The sequence below is a fragment of the Oryctolagus cuniculus genome, chromosome 21 (genome assembly GCF_051225735.1).
Source record: "Oryctolagus cuniculus isolate XC-2025 breed Fujian yellow rabbit chromosome 21, ASM5122573v1, whole genome shotgun sequence".
NCBI lineage: Eukaryota > Metazoa > Chordata > Mammalia > Lagomorpha > Leporidae > Oryctolagus > Oryctolagus cuniculus.
Genome location: NC_142887.1, coordinates 19559437 through 19585544, shown reverse-complemented (window position 1 = coordinate 19585544; position 26108 = coordinate 19559437). Strand labels below are relative to the sequence as shown.

General features: G+C 51.6%; 1 protein-coding gene across 2 annotated transcripts in view; it reads right to left on the bottom strand.

Moving 5' to 3' along the window:
- The window catches only part of CCDC60 (coiled-coil domain containing 60), a 190618-nt gene that overhangs the window by 92817 nt on the left and 71693 nt on the right, over nt 1-26108 (bottom strand). For both annotated transcript variants that reach the window (XM_051826621.3, XM_089323258.1), the window contains exon 2: nt 14989-15068. In XM_051826621.3, the coding sequence (XP_051682581.3) occupies nt 14989-15068 (80 nt within the window). The remainder of the gene's footprint in view (nt 1-14988; nt 15069-26108) is intronic.

The following is a 26108-nucleotide window of genomic DNA, read 5'->3' as shown; positions in this document are numbered from 1 at the left end:
TGAGCACAAAGAAGGGGTATAGGAATGTTCATAGCAGCCCTGTTTTTTTTTTTAAGATTTATTTTGTATATGTGAAGGGAAGAGTTATACACACACACACACACACACACACAGAGAAAGAGAGAGAGAGAGAGAAAGGAGAAAGAGAGAATGCTGTTCTCTCTGCTGATGTACCCCCCAAATGGCCACATCACTCTGGCCTGGAGCCAGGCTGAAGCCAGGAGCCAGGAACTCCATCCGGGTCTCCCACATCGGTGGCAGGGGCCCAAGTACTTGGGCCATCTTCAGCTGCTTTCCCAGGCACATTAGCAGGGCGCTGGGTCAGAAGTGGAGTAGCTGGGACTTGAAACTGGAACCCACATGGGATGCCAGTGTTGCAGGCGGTGGCTACACCTGCTACACCACAACACCTGCCTAGCAGCCCCATTCTTAGCAGCCTCGAAGTGGAGACAATCAGATGTCCATCGGTGCTGGCATGCAGAAGTCATGCTGCCTTCACACAATGAAAACGACACAGGAACTGCGAGGAGCTCCAGTTCTGTGTACGAGAGGCGGTCAGGGCAAGTCTTGGAGACATGATAGGGAGTGCAAGCAATCAGGCCCAATAAGAGGGCCAACGGCACGACTCCGTTTATGGGAAATTCAAAACAAGAGAAGCGCGTTTAAGTGTCAGAAGCCAGGCAGGTGGTTCCTTTGGGGTGTCAGTGGTGAGAAGGGGACACGAGGACATTTTCTGGAAGGCTTTGGTGATGTTGCCCTTGACGTGGATATGCTTGTTCAACACAAGTGTATGGAGCTGTACGCTTAGTGATTTGTATGCTTTCCTATGGTACATTATAACTCAACACAAAGTTGAAGAACTACGGGGCTTATGTGTGCAGGACTGGTGGTGGACCAGTGCCTAGCGGTGCAGCCTGTGGGTACATTCGTTAGAGCAGTGGCTCGTTCAGCAATCACAGGAGGAAGAGATTGAACATCAGTATGAAATCCCAGTCTAACAGCTATACCTGCCCAGCTCCCCCAGGAAGGAATGTCCTGACTTTTTTCCCCTCCCATATCGTAGTTGCCCCAGCTGTTGTCAAACTCTGGTACAACAGGCTGGATATGATGCTGAGCCTGGTGGCCCTGTGGCCCAGTGATGGACTCAGGGAGAAAGTCAGGCAGTCACGATCATACTGTAAAACAGTTACAGTCACTCGGGGAGCACGGATGAGGTAAAGCATACGACTGCCGTTTACTGAGGACTTAACGTGTGTCAGGCATTGTTCCAAGTGCTTTGTATGTATTAATTCATTTGATCCTCACAACAGCCCTGGGAGAGGGAGAAGGCATTTTTGCAATCCCCGCTTGGAGGATCACAGAAATTGGGCACAGTGTAGTCAGTAAGTGGTGTCGCTTGGGTTTGAACTCATGCAGTCTGGTTCCAAGCCTGCAGGGAACTCAGGAGGCAGAAGCCCGGTCTGTGCACGTTGTACTGAGCCAACTTCCCTTGTGACTTAGTCCAGACACCCGGTCTTTAAAGCGATGCATCTATCACTCTGTCCCTCCTCTACTCCCATCCCGATTTCTAAAAGAGTCAAAAGGAATTCTGAAGCTTTCATTCATTCATTCATTCATTCATTCAACAAGTACTTGTTATGCACTAAGTACCTCCCAGGCACTGCGCTAGGCTGGCATAACATGAGCCATCAAAAACAGACATGGCCCCTGCTCTTATGGAACCTTTAGTCCAACGTAGGAGACTGATGCCTTTCCAAACACTAAACCCACGAAGGAAGGAGTGGAATGTGGACCACAGGCCTGGGGGAGCTCGCCAATCCCCGCTTTGCTGCCAGTGGCTGTGTGATCTCGGGCAAGGCAGCTTCTCTCTCTCTCTCTCTCTCTCTCTCTCTCTCTCTCTCGTCTTGGCCTCCTCACCTGGGCCCTGAAGGTCCTCAGTGAGGTCATCAGTTCCCGAGGTGACTTCCACTGGCTACCATGTCACTGCTGTGTGCGAGGGAAAGGGTTTCCATTGTCGAATAACTGGGTCGTTTATCAGGACCCCTTGGCTCCTTCTCCCCACGCGTGCAGTCCCAGACCCACGTTCCAGTGGATCCTGGACTGTGCCATCCTGACTCTCTCTTCCGGGGGAAAGCCTTCGTCTCCCCAGCTGCTGCTGACAGAGGAGGGCTCACGGCTGAGCTCTTCTGCAGGTGCTCCCCCCACACAGGGAGCTCCCCCAGTAAAGGGGAGGCTTCTCCCTGGGGGAGGCCTGCATCCCAGGACTGGCTGCTGCACCGGCACCAGGCTCTCGTCCTCTTGCCCCGAAGCAGGACCTCTCTGCAGGACCATCCAGCTCGAGGGCCCGCTGTGGGATTCGGACTGCTTCTCAGATTAACTCCTTCCTCTGCCCAGTCTCGCCTCCCCTACTAACTCACAGGTGCCGCCCTTCCCAGTGAGCATGCCTGTCTCCATCTCTGTTGATTCCTGCAACAGCTGGTGCAGAAGCGAGGGGCTTTTGGAGCTGGATTCGTCACGGTCCAGCTGGCAGTGAGGAGTGGATTCAGTAGGATGCTGAGCCAACTGTGCAGATTTCTCCCCAACTCCACGCCCAGTGTGCTATCATGTTGTTAGCTTGGAAGTGACTATGGTGGGGGGTATTTATATCACAGAAATTAGCAGCATACACTACACATCAACTTCTTTGAACCGCGGCTCAATTCCTGATTCTAACTTCCTGCTAACGTAAACTCCGAGAGGCAGCAGTGATGGCACAAGTACCTGGGTTCCTGTCACCCACGTGGGAGAGCCAGATTGGGTTCCTGGCTCCTGGCTTTGGCCTGGCCCAGCCCTGGCTATTGCATGCATCTGGCAAATTAACTAGTGCATGGGAGATCTGTGTCCTTGTCTCTCTCTTCCTCTATTTCTGCCTTCCGAATAAAAATTTTTAAAAGAATAAAATACTACCGTGCCAGGAATCTCTGAGATAGGCAGTTCACAGCACTTCCCAAGCATGCATGACTAGAGAACATTTTTCTCACCGTATAGTTTGTAGCATGGGTACCTGGCTTAACAAACACTGAGAAACTCGGGGCACGATGACCTGTTTTCTTTCTTTTTTAAATATTTATTTGAAAGTCAGAGTTTCATAGAGGAGAGGCAGAGAGAGAGGGAGGTCTTCCATTTGTTGGTTCACTCCCCAGTTGGCCGCAACGGCTGGAGCTGCACCGATCCAAAGGCAGGAACAAGGAGCTTCTTCTGGGTCTCCCACGAGGGTGCAGGGGCCCAAGGACTTGGGCCATCTTCTACTGCTTTCCCAGGCCACAGCAGAGAGCTGGATCGGAAGAGGAACAGCTGGGTCTAGAACCGGTGCCCATATGTGATGCCAGTGCTTCAGGCCAGGGTGTTAACTTGCTGCACCGCAGTGCCAGCCCCGATGACCTGTTTTCCTTTAGGGCTGAGATTCACTGGATTCATTAGCTCCCTCTGTTCACGATTTAGAGGAGCAGAGGTCAGAGTTATCGCAACGGTACCAAAACACTGAAAGAGTAATGACTCGGTTAACAGACTTCAACAAGTTCATGGACAAATGAAATTTAAAGAAAAGCTTATTTTGGTGCAAAAATGCTTTGAAATCCATAAATCCATTTTTCATAAAATGCATTTTCCATGAACTTCCCCAATACTGCTCCTGGCAGTAGAGGTGGGGCCAGTGGTGGAACATTTGGCTCCTTGGTGGGGGCTGGGCAGGGGCAGGGTTTTATCTGCTGGTACTTCCTTTATGACTGTAGCTGACCTGGGCTCTCCCAGTGGTGACAGAGGGACATGAAGGGAGCAGACTCTGAGCTGGGTATCCTCTTCTTCCTCCCAGCTCTGGGAAAGTTACATACTTACCTAATCTAATGTGTATGTGTGGGTATTGGGGGGGTCGTCTTTATTCTCTCTCTCTCTCTCTCTCTCACACACACACACACACACACACAATCAACAGGATCAATTCACCTTAGGACCTATTTACCTAAACGTTTTGCAGGCAGTTCAGGAACGACATTAACTCGGTTTTTGCCCAGCAGAGAAGGCTGTGTGATCTGTAAGCTCTGGAGTGAGGACCCACCATCCACCTTCAAGGCTGGGGAGCACGTGCTTGCCCAAGTCCAGGAGCACTGAGGGGTGCAAGAGGCCGGGCAGAGGGACCTCCAGCTGATCCGAGATGGGTGGGACTCTTGGGATTCCGATTCCCTGGCCTTGCCTCTGTTCTCAGGACATTTCAGGAGCTAAGGGAGGGAACTGAGGCACAGCAGTGGATTTTATACATTTTGTCCTAGCACATAACACAGAAATCCCAGAAAGAAGGCATCGGTCCATCCCGAGAGGAGGAACTGAGGTTGAGAGACCTTGACCAGGCCAAGGTCACTCAGCTGATGAGAGACAGGCCTGGGTCTCTGTTTCAGGGTCGTGGTTGCCACCCCTGGGGATGTTCAAGGTGCTCTCACGACAACCAGCATCAAACAACAATGGTTGGGGCTGGTGCCGTGGCTCACTTGGTTGATCCTCTGCCTGTGGCGCTGGCATCCCATATGGGCGCCGGGTTCTAGTCCCGGTTGCTCCTCTTCCAGTTCAGCTCTCTGCTGTGGCCCGGGAGGGCAGCGGAGGAAGGCCCCCAGTGCTTGGGCTCTTGCACCCGCATGGGAGACCAGGAGGAAGCACCTGGCTCCTGGCTTTGGCTGTAACGGCCATTTGGGGGGTGAACCAATGGAAAAGGAAGACCTTTCTCTCTCTCTCTCTCTAACTCTGCCTGAAAAAAAAAAAAAAAAAAAAAAAAAAGCTCAGGGTCGTGGTTGCCACCCCTGGGAATTTTCTTTTTTTTCTTTTTTGACAGGCAGAGTGGACAGTGAGAGAGAGACAGAGAGAGAGAAAGGTCTTCCTTTGCCGTTGGTTCACCCTCCAATGGCTGCTGCGGCCGGCGCGCTGCGACCGGCGCACCGCGCTGATCGAATGGCAGGAGCCAGGCACTTATCCTGGTCTCCCATGGGGTGCAGGGCCCAAGCACTTGGGCCATCCTCCACTGCACTCCCTGGCCACAGCAGAGAGCTGGCCTGGAAGAGGGGCAACCGGGACAGAATCCGGCGCCCCGACCGGGACTAGAACCCAGGGTGCCGGTGCCGCAAGGCAGAGGATTAGCCTAGTGAGCCGCGGCGCCGGCCCACCCCTGGGGATTTTCAAGGGGCTCTCTCTCACAACAACCAGCATTAAACAACATTGGTTATCTTTTATTGGTCAACTCCTACATTCCTCATGTGCGTCTGTCCCCACAGATCCCAACAATGGTGCAAAATGGATCTGGTGATCCTTAGGTCCCATGCCACAGATGGCAAGACTAAGATCTGGAGAGCACACTGACTGGTTCATGGCCCCATGGCTAATCACTGGAAGGGCTGAGATTTTGAACCCACAGCCAACTTCCCAAGCCAGTGGACTTTCAACTACACTATGTTGCCCTCCTGGCCTGGCCATAAAACCGAGCACAGCGTTTGTCACCTGGGAAAGCATTCTGGAAAACACAGTTCTATGCAAGCCCCTGGGGCATACAAGGTCAAGGATTCGTAATATTCTGTTGCTTAAATGTGAAAACTTGGTCCTCTGGTTAAGTTCCTTTTTTTTTTTTTTTTTTTTTTCCTTTTTTCCATGTGGGACTCTCAGAGGCAGCCTTTGCCTCAAGGAAAGGAAGAAAAAAGATCTTTACCCTCAGTTGGGAGCAGTGCAAGAAAGCAGAGAAGAAAACCTGCCCTAGAATCACCGCTAACTAGAGGTGTCTAACACGGAGACACCAGAAACAGAGATGGGCTGAGCCTCCAGCTCGCATCCAAGAGGATAAAATGCAATGAACTTGAACCAGCTTCCTTTAGCCCGTAGCACTGACCTGTGCTCCGGGGATGTAGCTGTGGTTATTGGTTCTGGGTTAAGGACACGGGGCCAGATGTTTGTTCTTATGGAGCAAACCAGGGACTCCCATTAATGGCCGCTCACTGGCTGCAGGGTGTAGGGAAGCTGTTATATGTGTGTGGTGGGGAGGGGAAGACTTGCGTTTTCTCTGAATGGTTCACAAGGTACAATTTGAAGCCCTAACTATGCCTGCATGCACGTTAGGGACCAGCGTATGAATCCATGACACTAAACAATTCTAGGGCTTTGGGGATAGGTCTCCAGTCTGAAGCGGTGGGGAGCAATGGAAGAATCAGAGCCAGGTATTTATCCTGGTCTCCCATGGGGTGCAGGGCCCAAGCACTTGGGCCATCCTCCACTGCACTCCCTGGCCACAGCAGAGAGCTGGCCTGGAAGAGGGGCAACCGGGACAGAATCCGGCGTCCCGACCGGGACTAGAACCCGGTGTGCCGGCGCTGCAAGGAGGGCTGAACTTCTAAATGAGGTTCTGGGCTGCAGGCTAAGGGTGCGGGGATCCTGGGCCATGAGTCATGAGACGCAGAGAGGGCTCCCGAGAGCAGTAAAGAAGTATCCGAGGCCAACAACGATTTCTCCATCTGCTCCAGTTCTTGGATTAAGATTCAGCTTCAGTCACAAAGGGACCGGGGAGGGTATGTTCCCTCTGCTGATCTCTTCTCCAGCCCTCCCCTTGAGTTAACACAATATTAAAGTTCCCTTTTGAGTTTTCTAATTTCCAGATGACAAATAAGTGAAATCCTATGCAGCAGTTCTAACCCATGGTGGGAGTCTCCTGGAGTTCTGGGCTGAGAAGGTCCTGGAGACCAACTCTGGGCTCGAATGGAAAGGGTGGTGGGATCCATTAGTGATGTCTTCTATGGGCACCGTCTTCAATCTAATTGTTTCAATTTGGTTATTAGTTTCACCCCTTTTTGTTTCAAAAAAAAAAAAAAAAAAGACAGTTGGGAGAAGCTTACTCTACATACCACTGTGTTCACAACCCATGACTCAAAATACACACCATTACCACTATTAAATACCATTGATTCAGATCAAGAACTAGGGCAGGGTGCTAAAAGCACCGTGTTTTCTCTGGATTTCTCTGCACTTCATGAACTGGGATGTCACTTAGTCCGGCTCCTTGGGTGGCAAGCAGGAGTGGTGCTCATTTGAGAAGTACATGTGGGAGCCATCGCTCCTGGATTTTAAAGAGCTCCTGGGAATCCAAGATTGGAAACGTCACAGAGAGAGGGACTGGTGACCGCAGAAGACAGCCTCGGGGCCCTCAGCAGGCCACCAGTTCAGGGTGTATGTGGGTGTTACCCAGGGACCTCCTTTTTTTTTTTTTTTTTTTTTGACAGGCAGAGTAGGCAGAGTTAGACAGAAAGAGAGACAGAGAGAAAGGTCTTCCTTCCGTTGGTTCACTCCCCAAATGGCCGCTATGGCCGGTGCGCTGTGCCGATCTGAAGCCAGGAGCCAGGTGCTTCCTCCTGGTCTCCCATGCGGTGCAGGGCCCAAGCACTTGGGCCATCCTCCATTGCCTTCCTGGGCCACAGCAGAGAGCTGGCCTGGAAGAGGAGCAACCGGGACAGAATCTGGCACCCCAACCGGGACTAGAACCCGGTGTGCCGGCGCCGCAGGCAGAGGATTAGCCTAGTGAGCCATGGCACCGGCCCACCCAGGGACCTCCTTCTCTGTGGCTTTGTTTTTTTTTCCCCTCCTAATTGGCGTCTCCTCCACCCTTACTCAGTGTGTGACATCTGCTCACCCACTGTCATTGTTCCCTTATCCCTTTGCCTCCCACCCAGCTCACCATGGCCCCCCTGGTCTTCATTTCTCAGGGCCTTGGAACTTCCACTCTCACTGCTCCCCTAAGGGTGAGACGTGATTTACACAGATGCCTGTCGACACGCATGCAGGTCTCAAAGGCCGGCTCAGAACTGCCAATGACTAATGGCCCCAAATCTCTACTCTTCTGTGATGTAACTGAAGCTCTTTTTTTTTTTTTTTAAGATTTATTTTATTTATTTGAAAGGCAGTTACAGAGAGAGAGAGAGAGAGAGAGAGAGAGAGAGAGAGGAGAGAGAGCGCACTTCCATCTGCTGATTTACTCCCCAAATGGCTGCAATGGCCAGGGCTGAGCCAGGCTTAAACCCAAGGTCCGGAAACTCCATTGTGATCTCCCCACAGCAGGGCGGAACCCACACACTTGGGCCATCTTCTGCTCTTTTACTGGACACAGGAGCTGTGTTAGGAGTCGAGCAGCCATGTCCTGAACAGGTGTTCACGTGAGATGCCGGCACTGCAGGTGGTGGCTTAACCCATTGCACTGACTCTTCTTCCCATCAACAAGTGGCATCTCTTTCCCCATCTTCCCTCTGGCCTGGATTTGTGGTTTGCTTTGGCCACACGGCTATGGCAGAAGTGATGTTCTGGCCAGTTCCTGGCTTAGGGCTCCAGGGATTTTGCATCCTCCCATTCTTTCTCAGGACCCTGCCACAGTGGAAACATATTCTAGCGGCTGGTGCCGCGGCTCAATAGGCTAATCCTCCGCCTAGTGGTGCCGGCACACCAGGTTCTAGTCCCGGTCAGGGCGCCAGATTCTGTCCCGGTTGCCCCTCTTCCAGGCCAGCTCTCTGCTATGGCCTGGGAGTGCAGTGGAGGATGGCCCAAGTGCTTGGGCCCTGCACCCCATGGGAGACCAGGAGAAGCACCTGGCTCCTGCCTTCGGATCAGCCGCGGTGCACTGGCCGTGGCGGCCATTGGAGGGTGAACCAATGGCAAGGGAAGACCTTTCTCTCTGTCTCTCTCTCTCTCACTGTCCACTCTGCCTGTTAAAAATAAATAAATAAATAAATAAAAATTAAAAAAAAGAAACATATCCTAGCTAACCTGCGGGAGAATGAGAGACCATGGTGTTCTGCTGAAGGCCATCCAAGAGCTGCCTAGAGTTAGCAGACCTCCAAATACACAAGACAGCCCCAACCAAGATCAGAAAAACCACCAACCCAACCCTCAGTTATTACAGATGCACAGGCGAAGCCAGCTGAGAGCAGAGAATCCAGGGTTATTTGTGACCACGAATAAATGCTTATTGTTCTGGGGTCAGAGTTGCGGCATAGCAGGTGAAGCTGCTGCTTGCAAAGCCAGCATCCCATGTCAGAGCGTCTGTCTGCCCTGCGTCTGATCCAGCTCCCTGCTACTGCACCTGGGGAGGCAGCAGATGATGGCCCAAGTGCCTGGGTCCCTGCTACCCACGTGGGAGACCAGGATGGGGTTCCAGGGTCCTGGCTTTATCCAGTCCTGGCAGTTGTAACCATTTAGAGAGTGAGGCAGCAGATGGAAGCTTTCACTTTCTCTGTCTCTCCCTCTCTCTCTGTTGCTCTGTCTCTCAGATACATTTTTTACAAGTGCTTATTATTTGCAGTCACTGAGTTTTCGGGGTGGTTGTCAGGAAGCATTATCTGTTTGATACAATGACTTTAAGTGAATCTCTTAACTTCTCTGAGTCTCTCGTCTCATTGGAGAGATGAATCAATAGGACCTTTTCTACCTGCCTCGGGGAGGATTTTAAAATGTTCTGCAAATAAAAATTTCAGCAAATATTTATTGTATATCCACTCCATGACAGGTAGTGAGCTAGACCCTGGGGACTCACAGGACAAGTTGGCTTGGCTGCGGGGTGACATTCATAGCTCCTCCTCCCAGCTCCAGGCCAGTCCCCAACAGCAAGCTGGGGCTGGCACTCCTGCATGAGTGACAGTGGGAGGAGAAAAGTCAGCAAGCATTCCTGAGGTCCCCAAGCAATGGGCCGATTTTCCCATCTTCCGATTTATCCCATGGATTTACAGATGCAACGTCTCTCTGGCTTCTCCTGCTGAGACATCCTCTTGTTTTTACCTTGTAAATTCTAGAGACAGACAAGAGAATTCATTCATCCCACAAACAAGCACCTGTCCAGTCCCATGGCGGTGGACATGGCACAGTCCATGCTGTGAGGGCTCTGACACCCTGGTGAGGAGGGCAGAGATGGAAACAGGTCACTGGAGCACATGGATGCTTGGGACCCTGCCACTCACGTGGGACACTTGGATAGAGTTCCAGGCTGTGGCTTCAGCCTGGCCCAGCCCTGGCTATCACAGCCAACAGATTGAAGACTGAAGATCTCTCTCTCTCTCTCTCTCTCTCTCTCTCTCTCTCTCTCTCTTTCTTCTCCTCCTCCCTGCATCCCATCTCTGTCTCTCCCTCTCTGATTCTCTGCCTTTTAAATAAATTAGTAAATCTTAAAGAGTTAACCAAGAACTGAACACATGCAGAGGCCCCAGTGGTTAACTTCTCCCAGAAAGTTCGGCAGCTGAGCACGCCGCGCACTGCCTAGTGTCACAGAACATCTGGCGGGACAGGCGGGGAGGAAAGCAGTTAGAGTTTTATTCTTTTTAGCATCATGTTAAATCGGCCATGAAATCAGGGATGGTGCAATTGAATTATAAGACGGCTGAAGTATTAAATAAAAATCCAGAGACAGCCAAGGGGTTTGGCTCAAGGTGGGGGAGATGCTAATGGGGCGGGGGTGGTGGTGGTGGTAAAATGGATCTGAGAAACAAAGAGTGGAAAAGACACATCTTTTTCTTTTGCTAAGAATTTGCTCCATTTAATACTGGGAGAAGGGGCTATGGGCGTGGGGGTGGGGTTTGCTCCTCCTGGAGAGGCAGCTGCCCCCAGGAAGGTGGGACATCTCCTTTTGAAGGGGAACTGCTGATTCCTTACATGTCCCTGGGGCCCGGGGTGGGGTGGGGGACAGGCCGTGTCCAGATGGGAGGTCTCGTGGCAGGTGCCGGTCTTCCTGTCTGGCCTTTCCCATGTTCCCCTTCAAGCCGAGCTGCTGGACCGCCCAGTCTGTGTGATGAGGATGTGACATTTCAGCTCGTTTTGGAGCTGTGGCAAATGTGTCTGGCAGGAGGGAGAGACTCCATCTGCCAACCAAAGGGTGGCACAAGAGCCACGGTCTTGCTTTTAACCCCTGTTCTGCTGGGTTAGGGGAGGTGCAGCCCTCGTCATGCCTGTGGCAGTAGTGGCATGCAGGTAGATGGCTAAACCAGCTTGGGGTGGGGAGAGCCATGCTCCCAGGAGGCAGGCGTTCCCCCTGGGGTTGGGTTTCTGAGCTACCAAGGTAATGCCAGGGATCCCAGAGCTGGAAAGAGATCGCCTGTAGCTCTCTTGATACTGGATTCCTACCATGCTGTTACTGTGCCCAGCAACACCTTGAGAGCACAGAGAACAGCAAACGCATGATACAGTGGGGAAGCTGTCAGAGTCCAAGAGTCACATTTGCCAAACTCTAACAGTAACCAAAATAAATAAATAATACATACATAAAGCCGGAGGCTAGGGAGGAGGAACGTCCTGCACCTGCGCCTGACCACAAGAATGACCACAAGGACTCAGCCACAACCTTGCACAAAGGCTCCACGCCCTCATTCAAAACTACTTCTGAAAAGATGCCTGTCCATGCTGTAGCATAGTGCGGAAAGCCACAGCCTGCAGGGCCGCTATCCCGTATGGGCCGGCTGCTCCACTTCCTTTCCAGCTCTCTGCTATGGCCTGGGAAAGCAGTAGAAGATGGCCCAAGTCCATGGGCCCCTGCACCCATGTGGGAGACCTGGAAGAAGCTCCTGGCTCCTGGCTCCTGGCTTTGGATCGGCCCAGCTCCCGCCATTGCAGCCATTTGGGGAGTGAACCAGCAGATGGAAGACCTCTCTCTCTCTCTCTCTCTCTCTCTCTCTTTCTCTGTAACTCTGCCTTTCAAATAAAATAAATAAATATATTATTAAAAAAGATCCCTGCCCAGCAACTGCTGGACTGGTACCACTCTCGCTATTGCCTTGCAGCCAAAGACTACTGTTGCAAAATAACTTACATAATCCCTCTCATGTTGCCTTTAAAAAGTTCTGCTTGCTATAGTGTAAATTTAAAATATGTTATTTCAGAAATGAAAAGGAAAAAGAAGGAATGAGGAAGGAAGGTGGGAATGAGAGAGGGGCAGGGAGGAAGGGAGTATCACTATGTTCTTAGAGTTTTCTCTAAAAGCACATTATATCTGTTAAAAACTAAAATCATAATGAACAAACAAAAAAATAAAAATATTTTAAAAAGGAGGCCGGCGCTGTGGCTCACTAGGCTCATCCTCTGCCTTGCGGCGCCGGCACACGGGTTCTAGTCCCGGTCGGGGCGCTGGATTCTGTCCCGGTTGCCCCTCTTCCAGGCCAGCTCTCTGCTGTGGCCAGGGAGTGCAGTGGAGGATGGCCCAAGTGCTTGGGCCCTGCACCCCATGGGAGACCAGGAGAAGCATCTGGCTCCTGCCTTCGGATCAGCGCGGTGCGCCCGCGGCAGCGCGCTGGCCGCGGTGGGTGGCCATTAGAGGGTGAACCAATGGCAAAGGAAGACCTTTCTCTCTGTCTCTCTCTCTCTCACTATCCACTCTGCCTGTCAAAAAAAATTTTTTTTTAAAAGGAGACAAGGTTCCGACTGCCTCGACGTCCTTGAACATGGGCATGGTCCTCCACGGCCCCGTCCCTGCCTGAGCGATCGTCTCTGGAACTTCTCATTGTGTTTGTTCTTTAGGTTTAGAGAGAATTGGGAAGGGCTGCGTTTCAAGTATTTAACACTTATGTGTCCATTTAATTGTAAGTTTATCATTGTAATTGAGTTTTTAACAATGGCTGTGTTTAACCGTTGGTTTGAGAACTTCCTGAAGATTTAGCGATGGGCTCTGGGTTCAGGCTGGCCGCCGTCTGGTACTTACAGACCTGTCTGCAGGGATTATCATGTAAACCTTGTGCCTCAGGCTCTAGAGGGCCCGGGATGTCTCAGCAGCTGGAGCTCTGGGTGACATCATCCTGTGCTGGACCGACTGGTGCCCCGATGGACAGCTTCCCTGATGTACCACTCCTGGTGAAGCACGGGGCATTCTCCAGGCACGCGGTGCAGCGGAGTGCGGATCCCTGATGGGGGGCTCCTCTTCAGCCGTGTGAACCTCTTTTCTCTGCTCCCTGCGGTGAACGCTGCCCCTGCTCAGACAACTCCCCGGGGCAGCCTGGTTCTCAAGGCATCAGCTTCAGAAAGTCCTTCACGCTTGGGTCCAAACAGGGTAGAGGCCAACAACACGTCTACAACCAGCAGAGGGGCCTTATGGACCCCAGCCCTCGACCTGGAGATCCAAGTTCAAAGGCCATTCTTGAACTTGGCTCTGTGAGACTCTGAGACCCTTGAGCAGTGACTGTGGGATGAGCCCAACACTGATGGATGCTAGTTAGCGGGGCTGTCATAGAGAAGAACAGGGACCAGACGGCTTAAATAATAGATATGTACTTTCTCACTGCTCTGGAGGCTGCAAAGTCCAAGACCAAGGTGCCAGCAGGGTTGGGTTTCTCCCAAGGCCGCCTGTCCTGACTTACAGGCAGCTGCCTTCTTGCTGTCCTTAACCACACACCCCTCGTGTCTCTTCCTCTTTTTATAAGGATGTCAGTTTTTATAAGGATATCATTAAGGGCCCCATCCTATGGCCTCACCTAACCTTATTTATGTCTTCAATGGTCCCACGTCCAAACAGAGCCACGCTGGGTGCCAGGGCTTCAACACAGGAATGTGTGTGTCTGCACCCTTCTGTGCCTCACAACTATTGGGGCACCTGGGAGGTGGGTGGTCCAAGTGGATCTGTGATCCAAGTATGAAACACACTCTGGACTTCTGATCCTGTCACATCACGTTTCATCACGCATGACAAACAGAATGCAAAACATCTCATTACTACTTTTTTTTTTTTAAAATTGACTGATGAATAGGTTGAATGGTGACATTTTGGATACAGTGGATTAAAGGAATTCTCTCACTAGAATTACTCCCCTTTCTTTTCACTCTTTCTAGTGTGGCTATACACAAACTTAAAACTGCATCCATGGCTCACATGGGCTTTCCACTGCACAGGGCCTCTGAGAGCTGGCACGGTCACCCCTCTGGGACCCTCTCGTAACCATTCCCTGCGTCCCTTAAGTCTGTTCCTGCTCCCCTCCCCTGCCCTCTGCTTCCTTGGGTCCTCCTGGGCTCCACACCCCCACCCGGTTCTGTCAAATTGTGCCACTGAGGCTGGGTGGGGTGGACAGGCTGGGGGCCCTGGGGGAGGGGAGATGATGCAGGCGAGGGGGCGGAGGCCTTGTGGTGCCTCTCTCTGTGGTTTGGCTCAGAGCAGAAGATGTCTAAGAGGCACACGAGTCCCCTCCCACCTGCAGCCAACATCACCCTCTCAGCACACCACTCGAGTGTTTTGTGCTAAAAGCATCTTTAGTTTTCTCTCTCTCTCTCTCCCCCCCCCCCCCTTATGATCCCACCTTGGACTACGCCAGGTCCCAGAAAGGAGCGAAGCGGACGAGGGAAGCTAAGCCCATCCCACTGTCCAGAGACAAGTCAAATGTGACCTGGACCTGAGCTGGCTCACATCATGGAGGGAGCGGGGGGACGGGGAGTGAGATGGGGCCTGCGTTCAGGGTCAAGTGCGGGGCACTCTGCATGTGGCATTTCTGCCCCCCTACCCCATTCTTCTGACGGCCTCAGGTTATTCTCATTTTCAGATGGGGACACAGACACCCGGCAGGGAGGGGGGGATGAATGACCTCTCCAGTGTCACCAGTTGGCAGGTGGCTGTGTCAAGTATTTCACAGTGAGTCTGTCTCTCTGCCATGGCCACAGTGTGGACCAGGGGTGAAAAGGGATTTTCCAGAGCAGTCTGGAATGTTCTTGAGTTGGAATTCAGGTCCAGGCAGGAGAGCAGAGGGAATTCCAGGGCAGGAGACAGGGTGGAGCAAGGATGTGGAGGACGGCCCAAGGACACCTGAAGCATCAGCCTACAAAGGGGTCCTGGCCTCTGCTCCTCAGGGGGCTGCCCTCCCACGGACTCCAGATTAAAGTTCAGGGTCAGGGAGCAGCAGGCCTTGGTGAGGACTTGCTGTCACCACCCCGCAGCCCGCTCGCCCCTGTCCTGGGGTCTGTGGGCCACTCCCCGACGGGCTCACTCACCGGCTTCGCAGGAGGTCTTTCTTGAGGTTCTTTATTTCCTTGTCTATGTACCTGATGTTCCTCATGGGCTTGTCTGGAACCTGGCGGGCAGAGGAGAGTGAGAGGAAAAGGGATGATCACGTAATTGTCCCAACAGAGCCAGCCCACAGGAGGTCACACCCTGAGTGCACGTGAGGGATTCTGGGAGGCTTGGAGTCCACCTCTGCCCCCAGGAGGGGCCCTGTGGGGCACAGCAGACACAGTGAGGGCTCTGGAAACAGGTGCCCCTGTCCTGGTTCTGTCCTGGTTCTGCAGTGACCACTGGTGTTGACCGTGGACCACTCGCACAACCTGGGTGGCTTTAGTAGAGTGAGGGGAAGGCAATTCCTATCCTGCCTAGAGGATTAAGTTAATTGCCGAACTCCTGACTCACAAGTGAGTATTTGATAATGAATGGAAGTGACTATTATTAGCATTGCACTCAAAGGAAAGCAAAGAATTAAACATTAAAAATAATTATTGTTGGTGGTGGCCTTGGCAGTTGAAGAGCTGAATCAAGATGCAAATGTACTTTCTGCGTTTTCTTCTGCCCACATCGATTTTTATGAGTGAGTTATTCATGTAATTGTTCAAGGGTTTTTCTTTCCTTTTCCTCTACTCATCTGCCCTGCCTGGACAGAGAGGAACCACGTGATACTTAACTTCATTACTCAGAGGTTGACACCAGGTCAACATAAAAAAGATAGCTAAAGGGGACAGCGCTATGGCGAAGTGGGAAAAGCCACTGTCTGCAGTGTCGGCATCCCATATGGGTGCCAGTTCAAGTCCCGGCTGCTCCACTTCCAATCTAGCTCTCTGCTGTGGCCCTGGGAAAGCAGTAGAAGATGGCCCAAGTCCTTGGGCCCCTGCACCTGCGTGGGAGACCAGAAGAAGCTCCTGGCTCCTGGCTTCGGATCAGCACAGCTCTGGCCATTGCAGCCAATTGGGGAATGAACCAGCAGATGGAAGACCTCTCTCTCTCTCTGCCTCTCCTTCTCTCTCTGTGTAACTCTTTCAAGTAAATACACAAATCTTTTAAAAAAAGATAGCTAAATAGAGCTGGCGCCGTGGCTCAATAGGCTAATCCTCCACCTTGCGGCGCCGGCACGCCGGGTTCTAGTCCCGGTCGGGGCGCCGGATTCTGTCCCGGTTGCCCCTCTTCCAGGCCAGCTCTCTGCTATGGCCAGGGAGTGCAGTGGAGGATGGCCCAGGTGCTTGGGCCCTGCACCCCATGGGAGACCAGGAAAAAGCACCTGGATCCTGGCTCCTGCCATCGGATCAGCGCGCTGCGCCAGCTGCAGCGGCGGCCATTGGAGGGTGAACCAACGGCAAGGGAAGACCTGTCTCTCTCTCTCACTGTCCACTCTGCCTATCAAAAAAAAAAAAAAAAAAAAGATAGCTAAATAAATAAGCCATATTTTATTATAAAAGCCACTTTTCTCAGACCCCATTTTGTAGGCACAACAACCAGAATATTTATTGAATTATCCTGTCTCGAAATTAACTGCTGCACATTACTGAGTTTTTTTTAATAAAAAGAAATACTAAGAAATTACGGGGAAACCGTCACTGTCAGATAACGCCGGAGGAAGAATGCACCACGCTAGCTTTGTGGAAGAGCCGTCCATCACAGCCTACCAAGTGATTTAAAAGCGGTCAAGTTCTTCATCTAATATGTGCTGCCACGCACCCTCAGGAGATGTCCCCGAGTGGACACTGAGACTCATCCACAGAACTGGTCACCACAATTCTGCTTGTGGTACACACTCTTGGGAACCACCTATCCATCTCCCAGTAAACAACTGTGGTGCACCTCAGCCACAGGATACTATGTAGCATTTAAGTGTAACAGCAACATCCTGATATACTTGTATTTATTGACAGGCAAAGAAATTGCAGTGAGGAGACATGCAACAAAGTCATATTTCTAGCATGACTATTTTCATTTCTTGAAAAATGATCTGGGGCCTGCGCTGTGGCATAGAGGGTAAAGCCGCCGCCTGCAGTACCGACATCCCATATGGACATCAGTTCCAGTCCCGGCTGCTCCACTTCTGATCCAGCTCTCTGCTGTGGCCTGGGAAAGCAGTAGAAGATGGCCCAAGTCCTTGGGCCCCTGCACCCGCATGGGAGACCTGGAAGAATCTCCCGGATCCTGGCTTCGGATCAGCCCAGCTCCAGCCATTGTGGTCTCTCTCTCTCTCTCTCTCTCTCTCTCTCTGCCTCTGCCTCTCCGTAACTCTTTCAAATAAATAAATAAGTAAATCTTTAAAAAAGAAAAATGATCTTTGTGGATGTACACATATCAGAGATATGGAAGAACATGGCCCCAAAATGCAGTGATTCTTTCAAGCAATGGGATTGTGGCAGGTTTTATTTACCTATTTACTTACTTTTTAATTAATTTTTCTTTGTGTCGCTCCCCCTCTTCCTGGAGGAACGACACAGGACCCTGTGCTGTTCTTTCATCTGCTCGGCCCTCCCCGGGTTTGCTGCTGGTTCTTCCCAGGTTGGCTACTGTCCCTTCCACCTCCGTGGAAGGGCGGTTCCCCCTGGCCACTTTCCCCACTTCCGCAGGGGAGCAGAACACCGCCGGCCGGCTCTCTCGGGGGCTGCACAGGTGTTCCCCTTAGATGTTCCCCTTAGATGTTCCTGGTGCATGCCGTCTCTCTCCTCCTTTATAGTCCTCATCTGCCAATCCCAACTCGGCTGCCCACACGCCGAGCACGCTGCTCTCCTCCAATCAGGAGCAAGTCCTACAGTTTATTGGCTGAACTGGAGGCAGCTGTGTAAAAGCTGTTTTCTTCTCTCCCAGCGCCATATTGTGGGAGAGCAGACGCATAGAACAAGTCTTAATTCCAATAACTCAGTCCAGTCCGAGTTGCTCCCCACAGATCCCCCTTTCTTTTTATTTTTTGGCGTTGATACGTGCCTGTCTTCGGTGTCCCGCGGCACACACTCTGCTCTACTTGCTAGAGTTGCCACAGGTTCTTACAAGTCCTATCAATCAGGCAAACCGAATCCGGGTCCTCTCTTTGCCATGTTGTGAGGAGGTTTTTAGGCGCTGATGTATGCCTGTCTTCGGTGACCTGCGGCTCATACTCTGGTCGAGCCGCCTGCTGGTGCTTACCGCCTTACTAATCAGGCAGACCGAATCCAAGCCTTCTCATTGCCATATTGTGGGGAGGCCTATTGGTATTGATCCGTGCCTATCTTCGGTGACCTGCAGCTCATACTCTGGTCGAGCCGCCTGCTGGTGCTTACCGCCTTACTAATCAGGCAGACCGAATCCAAGCTCTCTCATTGCCATGTTGTGGGGTGACTTATTGGTGTTGATAACGTGCCTGTCTTCGGTGACCTGCGGCGCATAAGCTGCTAGCCGCCCGCAGGTGCTCATCGCCTCACTAATCAGGCAGACCGAATCCAAGCTCTCACATTGCTGTGTTGTGGGGAGGCCTTTCTATTTCTCTATTTCTCTATCTCCGGGCATTCCTATTTCTCCCATTTTACTTCTATCTTCCAGCATTCCTATTTCTCTCATTTTACTTCTAAACTTCTGTTTCTCTTATCCCTGCAGCTTCCCAGCGCCCGCCCCGAGGCTGCTTCTCGGCTCTGAGCCACTTCAGCCCACTTCTCTCATCTGCGCGGCTCGGCTTCGCGCGCACACTCCACGGTCTCGCACTAGCCCAGCGTTCCCTATCTACTTGTGCCCCGCATGCTCTCTCTGCGCGCGGCAGCCTCCGCGAGTCACACAGCGTAGCTTACGTCTCCGCCACTAGCATTCAATCCAAGTTCCCCGGGCTAACCTGGCGAATTCAACCCAGCTCACGTCTCCGCCCCACGATTTGGCTTCCCGTCCTTTGCTCCCCGGGCTAATCAGACGGATCCCAACCGGGCTTACGTTTCCGCTTCTGGTTTTAACTTTTCGCCCCCTATTCCCGGGCTAACTTGAGAATCCCAAAGTGGCTTTCGTTTCCGCCTCGGCCTGCCCCCTGCGGCTTCAATTTCCCTAACATTTTTCTCTACCCGGTATATTTCCCCAAGCTTTCCTCCAACAATACTCCTCCCTCATTTCTCCTGGCCTCTCCCCACAGTCCGCATCCGAGTCTGTTTGTTCTAGCTTTCACTTTCGCTTTCGACCTTAGAGATTTCTCCCAGCTTCCCCCCGTAGTCCGTATCCGAGTCTATGCCTAGGCTTTCAATAGCTTCTCCCGGCACCTTTTTTGTCCAGCTTTCCCCTAGGCTCTTTGCTAGTCTCTCTCTCCGGCATTTTCCTGCTTCTTCCCGTTTCTTCCCTCCTAAGTTTCCTATACGTCCTAGGTTTCCTATCCGAGTCACGGCACCATTATGTCGCTCCCCCTCTTCGTGGAGGAACGACACAGGACCCTGCGCTGTTCTTTCATCTGCTCGGCCCTCCCCGGGTTTGCTGCTGGTTCTTCCCAGGTTGGCTACTGTCCCTTCCACCTCCATGGAAGGGCGGTTCCCCCGGCCACATTCCCCACTTCCACAGGGGAGCAGCACACTGCCGGCCGGCTCTCTCGGGGGCTGCACAGGTGTTCCCCTTAGATGTTCCCCTTAGATGTTCCTGGTGCATGCCGTCTCTCTCCTCCTTTATAGTCCTCATCTGCCAATCCCAACTCGGCTGCCCACACGCCGAGCACGCTGCTCTCCTCCAATCAGGAGCAAGTCCTACAGTTTATTGGCTGAACTGGAGGCAGCTGTGTAAAAGCTGTTTTCTTCTCTCCCAGCGCCATATTGTGGGAGAGCAGACGCATAGAACAAGTCTTAATTCCAGTAACTTAGTCTAGTCCGAGTTGCTCCCCACACTTTGAGATGTAGAGACAGAGACAGACAGACAGACAGAGCTCTCCCATGTGCTGATTCACCTCTCACATGCCTGCAGCAGCCAGGACTGGAGCAGGCTGAAGCCAGGAGCCAGCAACTCCATTTGGCTCTCCCACCCAGATGTCAGGACCCCAAGTACTTGGGCATGCGTTAGCAAGAAGCTGGAATTGGCAATGGAATGGACTTGAACCCAGGCACCCTGACGTGAGTTGTGGGCATCCTTCGTGGTGTGTTAACTATTGTGCCAAATGCCTACCCCTAAGATTTAGTTTCTTTTTCTTAACTGGTGGTGTGCTTCTAATGACTTTGCAACAAATCATAGTTGCACAATAAACAGAGAAAAGACTAGAAAATAAACAGTCAAGTGTTATTTGCCAAAGGCTGACTGGTAGACAGTTCTGGGAGAGCTTTGCCGAGGCAGGGAGGGAGTGGTGTGGATAGGAGGTGTGGATGGGAGGTGTGGCTGGAGGTGTGGATGGGAGGTGTGGATGGGAGGTGTGGCTAGAGGTGTGGATGGGAGGTGTGGATGGGAGGTGTGGCTGGAGGTGTGGATGGGAGGTGTGGCTAGAGGTGTGGACAGGAGGTGTGGCTGGAGGTGGGGAGTGGAGGAGGAAGTGCAGGGAAAGGAAGGCCTGGCCTGCCTGCCTCTGTACCATCGTCCTCCTGGGTCACCCCGTGCGTGCTCCCTTGTAGGACAGCTCAGAGTAACAGGGAAGAGCCTCTGGCAAGTCCCCAGATGATGTGTCACTGCTTCTCTGCTCACTCAAGCCAGGCTGTGGGACACAAAGAAGAGTGTGGGGTGGCCGTGAAGAAGCGCAACGTGATGCAGAGCAATGAATGACTGGCGATCGACTTGCTGTGCAGCTCTTCCTGGTGACGAGTGGCTGGTGCCTCTTGCTCATCTCAGTGTGGCAGGGTGCTTCAGTCTCAGCTGAGAGCTGATGGCAAAGTCCTCGGGCTTCATCTGAGGCACAGGTGGGGCCGCTGGAGGGACTGACCTCTCAGGGGGGCGTGTCAGGGTCTCAGGAGTCGCATGGTGGACAGTCTCGTCTCTTACACAGCCAGCAGCCCTGCCCCCTCGCTCTCCTGACACCAGTTCCCTGGTTAGGCCCTGTGTCTGTCCCTTAGTCAGCCCTCACACCTGGGGAGGGGCGCATGGTGCCAGCAGCACTGGGGTGACCCCGAAGGACTGACACCAAAGCCGCCCATCCCCCACCACAGTGCCGGGTTTAGGGGTGGTCGTGTGACCCAGTTTGGGCCAAAGAGATGCCTGCAGATGAGTTCTAGGGGGCTCCCGGGAAGCACAGGCAGAGGTCTTTGCTTTTGCCACTGACTGTGAACAGGAAGCAGGCATCCCTTGGGAGCTGCAGGGACTCATGGTGTGCCCACAAGGGGAGCTGGCCTTGGGGTAAAGATGTGTGGGGGAGGAAGAGAGGAGGAGTTAGCCCCATGGCACCTTATGTACCTAATCGAGCCTCGCTGGAACTTGGCATTTTCGTGAAAATTTCCTTTATTACTTAAACCACCTTGAATTGGACTTCCTGTTACCTGGACGCGCAAGACTTCTGTCTGAAACGTGTTCCTCCTTCAGGAGCATCCAGGCAAACACAAGATCAAGAGTTACTTTAGCTAGTTCCTCTCTCCCTCCCTCCACCTCTCTCCAGAGGTCAAGACCAGAGGACCTCCATCCTGGCTCATTTTGCAGTGGAAACAATGAGACTGCCAAATACTGGAAATTAAGACTGGGTGTCTCTCCTTTTCTCTATAGTTTTTATTTCTTTATTTTTTAAATTTATTTAAAAGGTCACACAGGGCCAGCGCCACGGCTCACTAGGATAATCCTCTGCCTGTGGTGCTGGCACACTGGGTTCTAGTCCCGGTTGGGGCGCCGGATTCTGTCCCGGTTGCCCCTCTTCCAGGCCAGCTCTCTGCTGTGGCCAGGGAGTGCAGTGGAGGATGGCCCAAGTGCTTGGGCCCTGCACCTACATGGGAGACCGGGAGGAAGCACCTGGCTCCTGGCTTCGGATCGGCACAGCGCGCTGGCGGTAGCGGCCACTTAGGGGGGTGAACCAAAGGAAAAAGGAAGACCTTTTTCTCTGTCTCTCTCTCTCACTAACTCTGCCTGTCAAAAAAGAAATAAAAAAAAGGTCAAACACACACACACAAATAGACAGAGATTGTCCATCTAAAGGTTCACTCCCCAAATGCCCACAATGGCCAGGGCTGGGCAAGACTGAAGCCAAGAGCTTGGAACTTCATCCAGGCTACCCACATGGGCGACAGCGACCCAGGTCCTAGAGTCATCCCTTGCTGCCTCTCCGGGTGTGCATGAGCAGGAAGCTGGATCAGAAGTGAAGCTGGGACTCGAACCCAGGCCCTCCCATATGGACTACAGCTGTGTTAACTGCTGAGCCAAATGCCCTCCCCAAGTCTTTTTTTTCTAACCCCTCTTTTTTGAGTTCCTTACCACAACTCTCTTGCAAGATCAAAGTAACTTTCTTGAGCAATATTGTGAATTAAATGTATTTATGAACAAAGGAAAAATAAGCACACTCACATTTCCCCACAGAGCTAATTTGAAAACACATAACTGCAATCTCTCTTGAGTTGACAGTGGTGGTATCCATCCACCCTCTCAACTACCTTAAGTTTCACCTTTCTCAGGAGATAATTATAATGTCCAGCTCTGAAGCACTGTTTTTCCAGTGCCACCTAAGGACAGCTGTCTACACCAGATTCACATTCTGCCTAAGAATGAGGTGGTGCCCACTGGGTTCAAGCTGAACACCTTGCAGCACCCACGCCAAGCTGTGTTCTCAACCTGACTCAAGACGTCCGCAGGCAGGACGCAGCCCACAAGCCCCATAGCCACGCCGGCCTCTCAGCGGCCCCCAGGAAACCACTTTTGTTGTGACCATTGTTTAATTATGATCCTAAAGAGCGAGCATTAATAACCAGCATTGGGTGGGAGAGTTCTGGTTGTCAGGCCATTTAGAAACTTCTGTTGATGTTAACAGAATTAAATGTTTACGATGCATCCAAAAATCACTCTCTATAATCTTTTATGTGCAACTAGTTTTGACCAGCTTTCAAAATATGTATGTGGGGGCCAGCACTGTGGTGCAGCAGGTAAAAACCACTGCCTGTAGTGCCAGCATCCCATATGGGCGCTGGTTCAAGTCCTGGCTACTCCACTTTCAATCCAGCTCTCTGCTATGGCCTGGGAAAGCATTAGAAGATGGCCCAAGTCCAACAGGAGTCATTGTGCACTTATTCCTCATGTAGGATCTCTGTCCTTAATGTGCTGTACATTGTGATTTAATGCTATAACTAGTACTCAAACAGTATTTTTCACTTTGTGTTTCTGTGTGGGTGCAAACTGTTGAAATCTTTACTTAATATATGCTAAACTGATCTTCTGTATATAAAGAGAATTGAAAATGAATCTTGATGTGAATGGAAGGGGAGAGGGAGCGGGAAAGGGGAGGGTTGCAGGTGGGAAGGAAGTTATGGTGGGGGGGGAAGCCATTGTAATCCATAAGCTGTACTTTGGAAATTTATATTCATTAAATAAAAGTTAAAAAAAAAAAGAAGATGGCCCAAGTCCTTGTACCCCTGCACCCATGTGGGAGACCCAGAAGAAGCTCCTGGCTCCTGGCTTTGGATCTGCCCAGCTCCAGCCATTGCAGTCATTTGGGGAATGAAACAGAGGATGAGAGCTCTCTGTATCTGCCTCTCTTTTTCTTTTTTAAAATTCATTTGACAGGTAGAGTTATAGACAGAGAGAGAGAGAGAGAGAGAGGTCTTCCTTCCATCGGTTCACTCCCCAAATGGCCACTACAGCCGGTGCTGCACTGATCCGAAGCCAGAAGCCAGGTGCTTTTTCCTGGTCTCCCATGTGGGTGCAGGGCCCAAGCACTTGGGCCACCCTCCACTGCCGTCCCGGGCCACAGCAGAGAGCTGGACTGGAAGAGGAGCAACTGGAACTAGAACTGGCGCCCATACGGGATGCTGGTGCTGCAGGTGGAGGATTAACCAAGTGAGCCACGGCTCCGCCCCGCCCCCCCCCCTTTTTAAAGATTTATTTATTTGAGAGGCTGAGTTATAGACGGAGAGAGGCAGAGACACACAGAGAGGACTTCCATCTGCTGATTCACTTCCTGAATGGCTGCCATGGCCACAGGGGGGCCAATCCAGAGCTTCCTCTTTGTCTCCCACGTGGGTGCAGGGGCCCAAGGACTTGGGCCATCTTCCACTGCTTTCCCAGGTCATAGCAGGAGCTGGATTGGAAGTGGAGCAGCCAGGACTCAAACTGGCGCCCATATGTGATGCCGGCGCCTTAGGCCGAGGCTTAGCCCATTACGCCATAGCACCGGATCTGTGTCTGCCTCTTAAAGAAGTGATGCATATCCATTAGCCCCAGCAATTCTACCCCTATCCAAGGAAATCATGTGATAAGGATGAAAAGATTCTCCATGGGAATGTCTGTCACGGCCGGCCAGGTGCATGATGGTGAAACACCCAGTGCCCATCGGCAGGCACTGAGGAGGATCTATCGTGACTCTCCAGACAATGGCACGTGGTGCCTTTGAGCGCTGGTGCTGACACTTAATGTTGCTGTAGATGTTTATTTATTGAGAACATAGGTGGGATCTGAATATAATTTCAAGTGAAAAATGCATGTTAACGAAACATAAAGAAATTAGATCATGGAGAGATCTACAGAAATTTCTAGATATATGTGATTCTGATACAAATTAAGCTTTGAAATACTGATATGTGGCAAGATACAGACTCATATATACAAATACAATAAACTGGAAGTAAATACAACTAATTGTTAATACAGATATTATCTTAGGGTGTCAGAATTACAGGTAATTTTTTTTTTAAGATTTACTTATTTGTTTATTTGGAAGTCAGAGTTACACAGAGAGAGGAGAGGCTGAGAGAGATCTTCCATCTGATGGTTCACTCCCCAGATGGTCACAACAGCCAGAGCTGTGCCGATCCAAAGCCAGGAGCCAGGAGCTTCTTCCAGATCTCCAATGTGGGTGCAGGGGCCCAAGGACTTGGGCCATCTTGTGCTGCATCCTCAGGCCATAACGGAGAGCTGGATCAGAAGTGGAGCAGCCAGAAATCAAACTGGTACCCATATGGGATTCTGGCACGGCAGGTGGCAGCTTTACCCGCTATGCCACAGCACCAGCCCCTAGGTAATTTATTCTTTTTAAACTTTGATTATATTTTTTCCTAATTTTTCTACAGTTGACATATATTAATTCTAATAAAATAATACTGTCTTTCATGTTTGTAAAGCAATTTTGATGCATTCTCTTCATGCAAGCAAAACATAAATGTTTAATGCTGATTTAAAGAGAGCAATCAAAGGGCCTGGGATAATATAAGTTAGCGGTTTCTTTTAACACATTGTGCTGTAGGCAGCATCGAAGCAGGCAGGCAGAGCTTATGCCAAGTGGTTCGACAGCTGGAGTTTTATATGGAGGAGCATTTGCAAAGGTGCTGGACGATCTGAAAGGCCAAATAAGCAGTGAGAAGATGAGCTAGAGCTTACAAAAGAAGGAAGCTTCCACCGCCTCCAGGGCTGCAGGAATCAGGGGAAGAGCTGGCCTCCAGAAGCCCCGGCATGGGCATGGGGCTACCTAGCGTGACCTGGACTCCCAGAGGAGAGAGCTAGAGCTGGAGGTGCCCCCTACTCGGAAGCTGGATGAAGGAGGAAGTTGCCTCCCAGTGCCTCCCATGGGCGGGACCTGCTCTGTAGGCAGCTGGCAAGGGCTCCTGGGAAATGTAGTTTGTAAGGATCAGCCCCCCCTTTTTGGGAGCAGGAAATGGAAATGAGGGTCAAAGCACAAAGGGTCATGGCTGCAGCCTATGCAAATTCCTTTGCGTTTGAACTGTAAACCTGATTCTCACCTTAAATTCACCAGGAACCCTTCCAGGTGGTGACTTTGGATGGGTGTTCCTTATTTCTGCCTGGATTCTAAGCAGGAGACTCCCTGAGTCTTCCCTGGCTCACATGCATATACAGAACTGAGATCAATCATTTCTCTCTCTCTAAATCATTATTTAAAACACATTTTTTGGGGCCAGTAGTAGGTTAAGCCTCCACCTGAGGTGCCCACATCCCATATGGGCGCTGCTTCAAGTCCCGGCTGTTCCACTTCCGATCCAGCTCTCTGCCATGGCCTGGGAAAGCAGTGGAAGATGGCCCAAGTCCTTGGACCACAGCACCCACG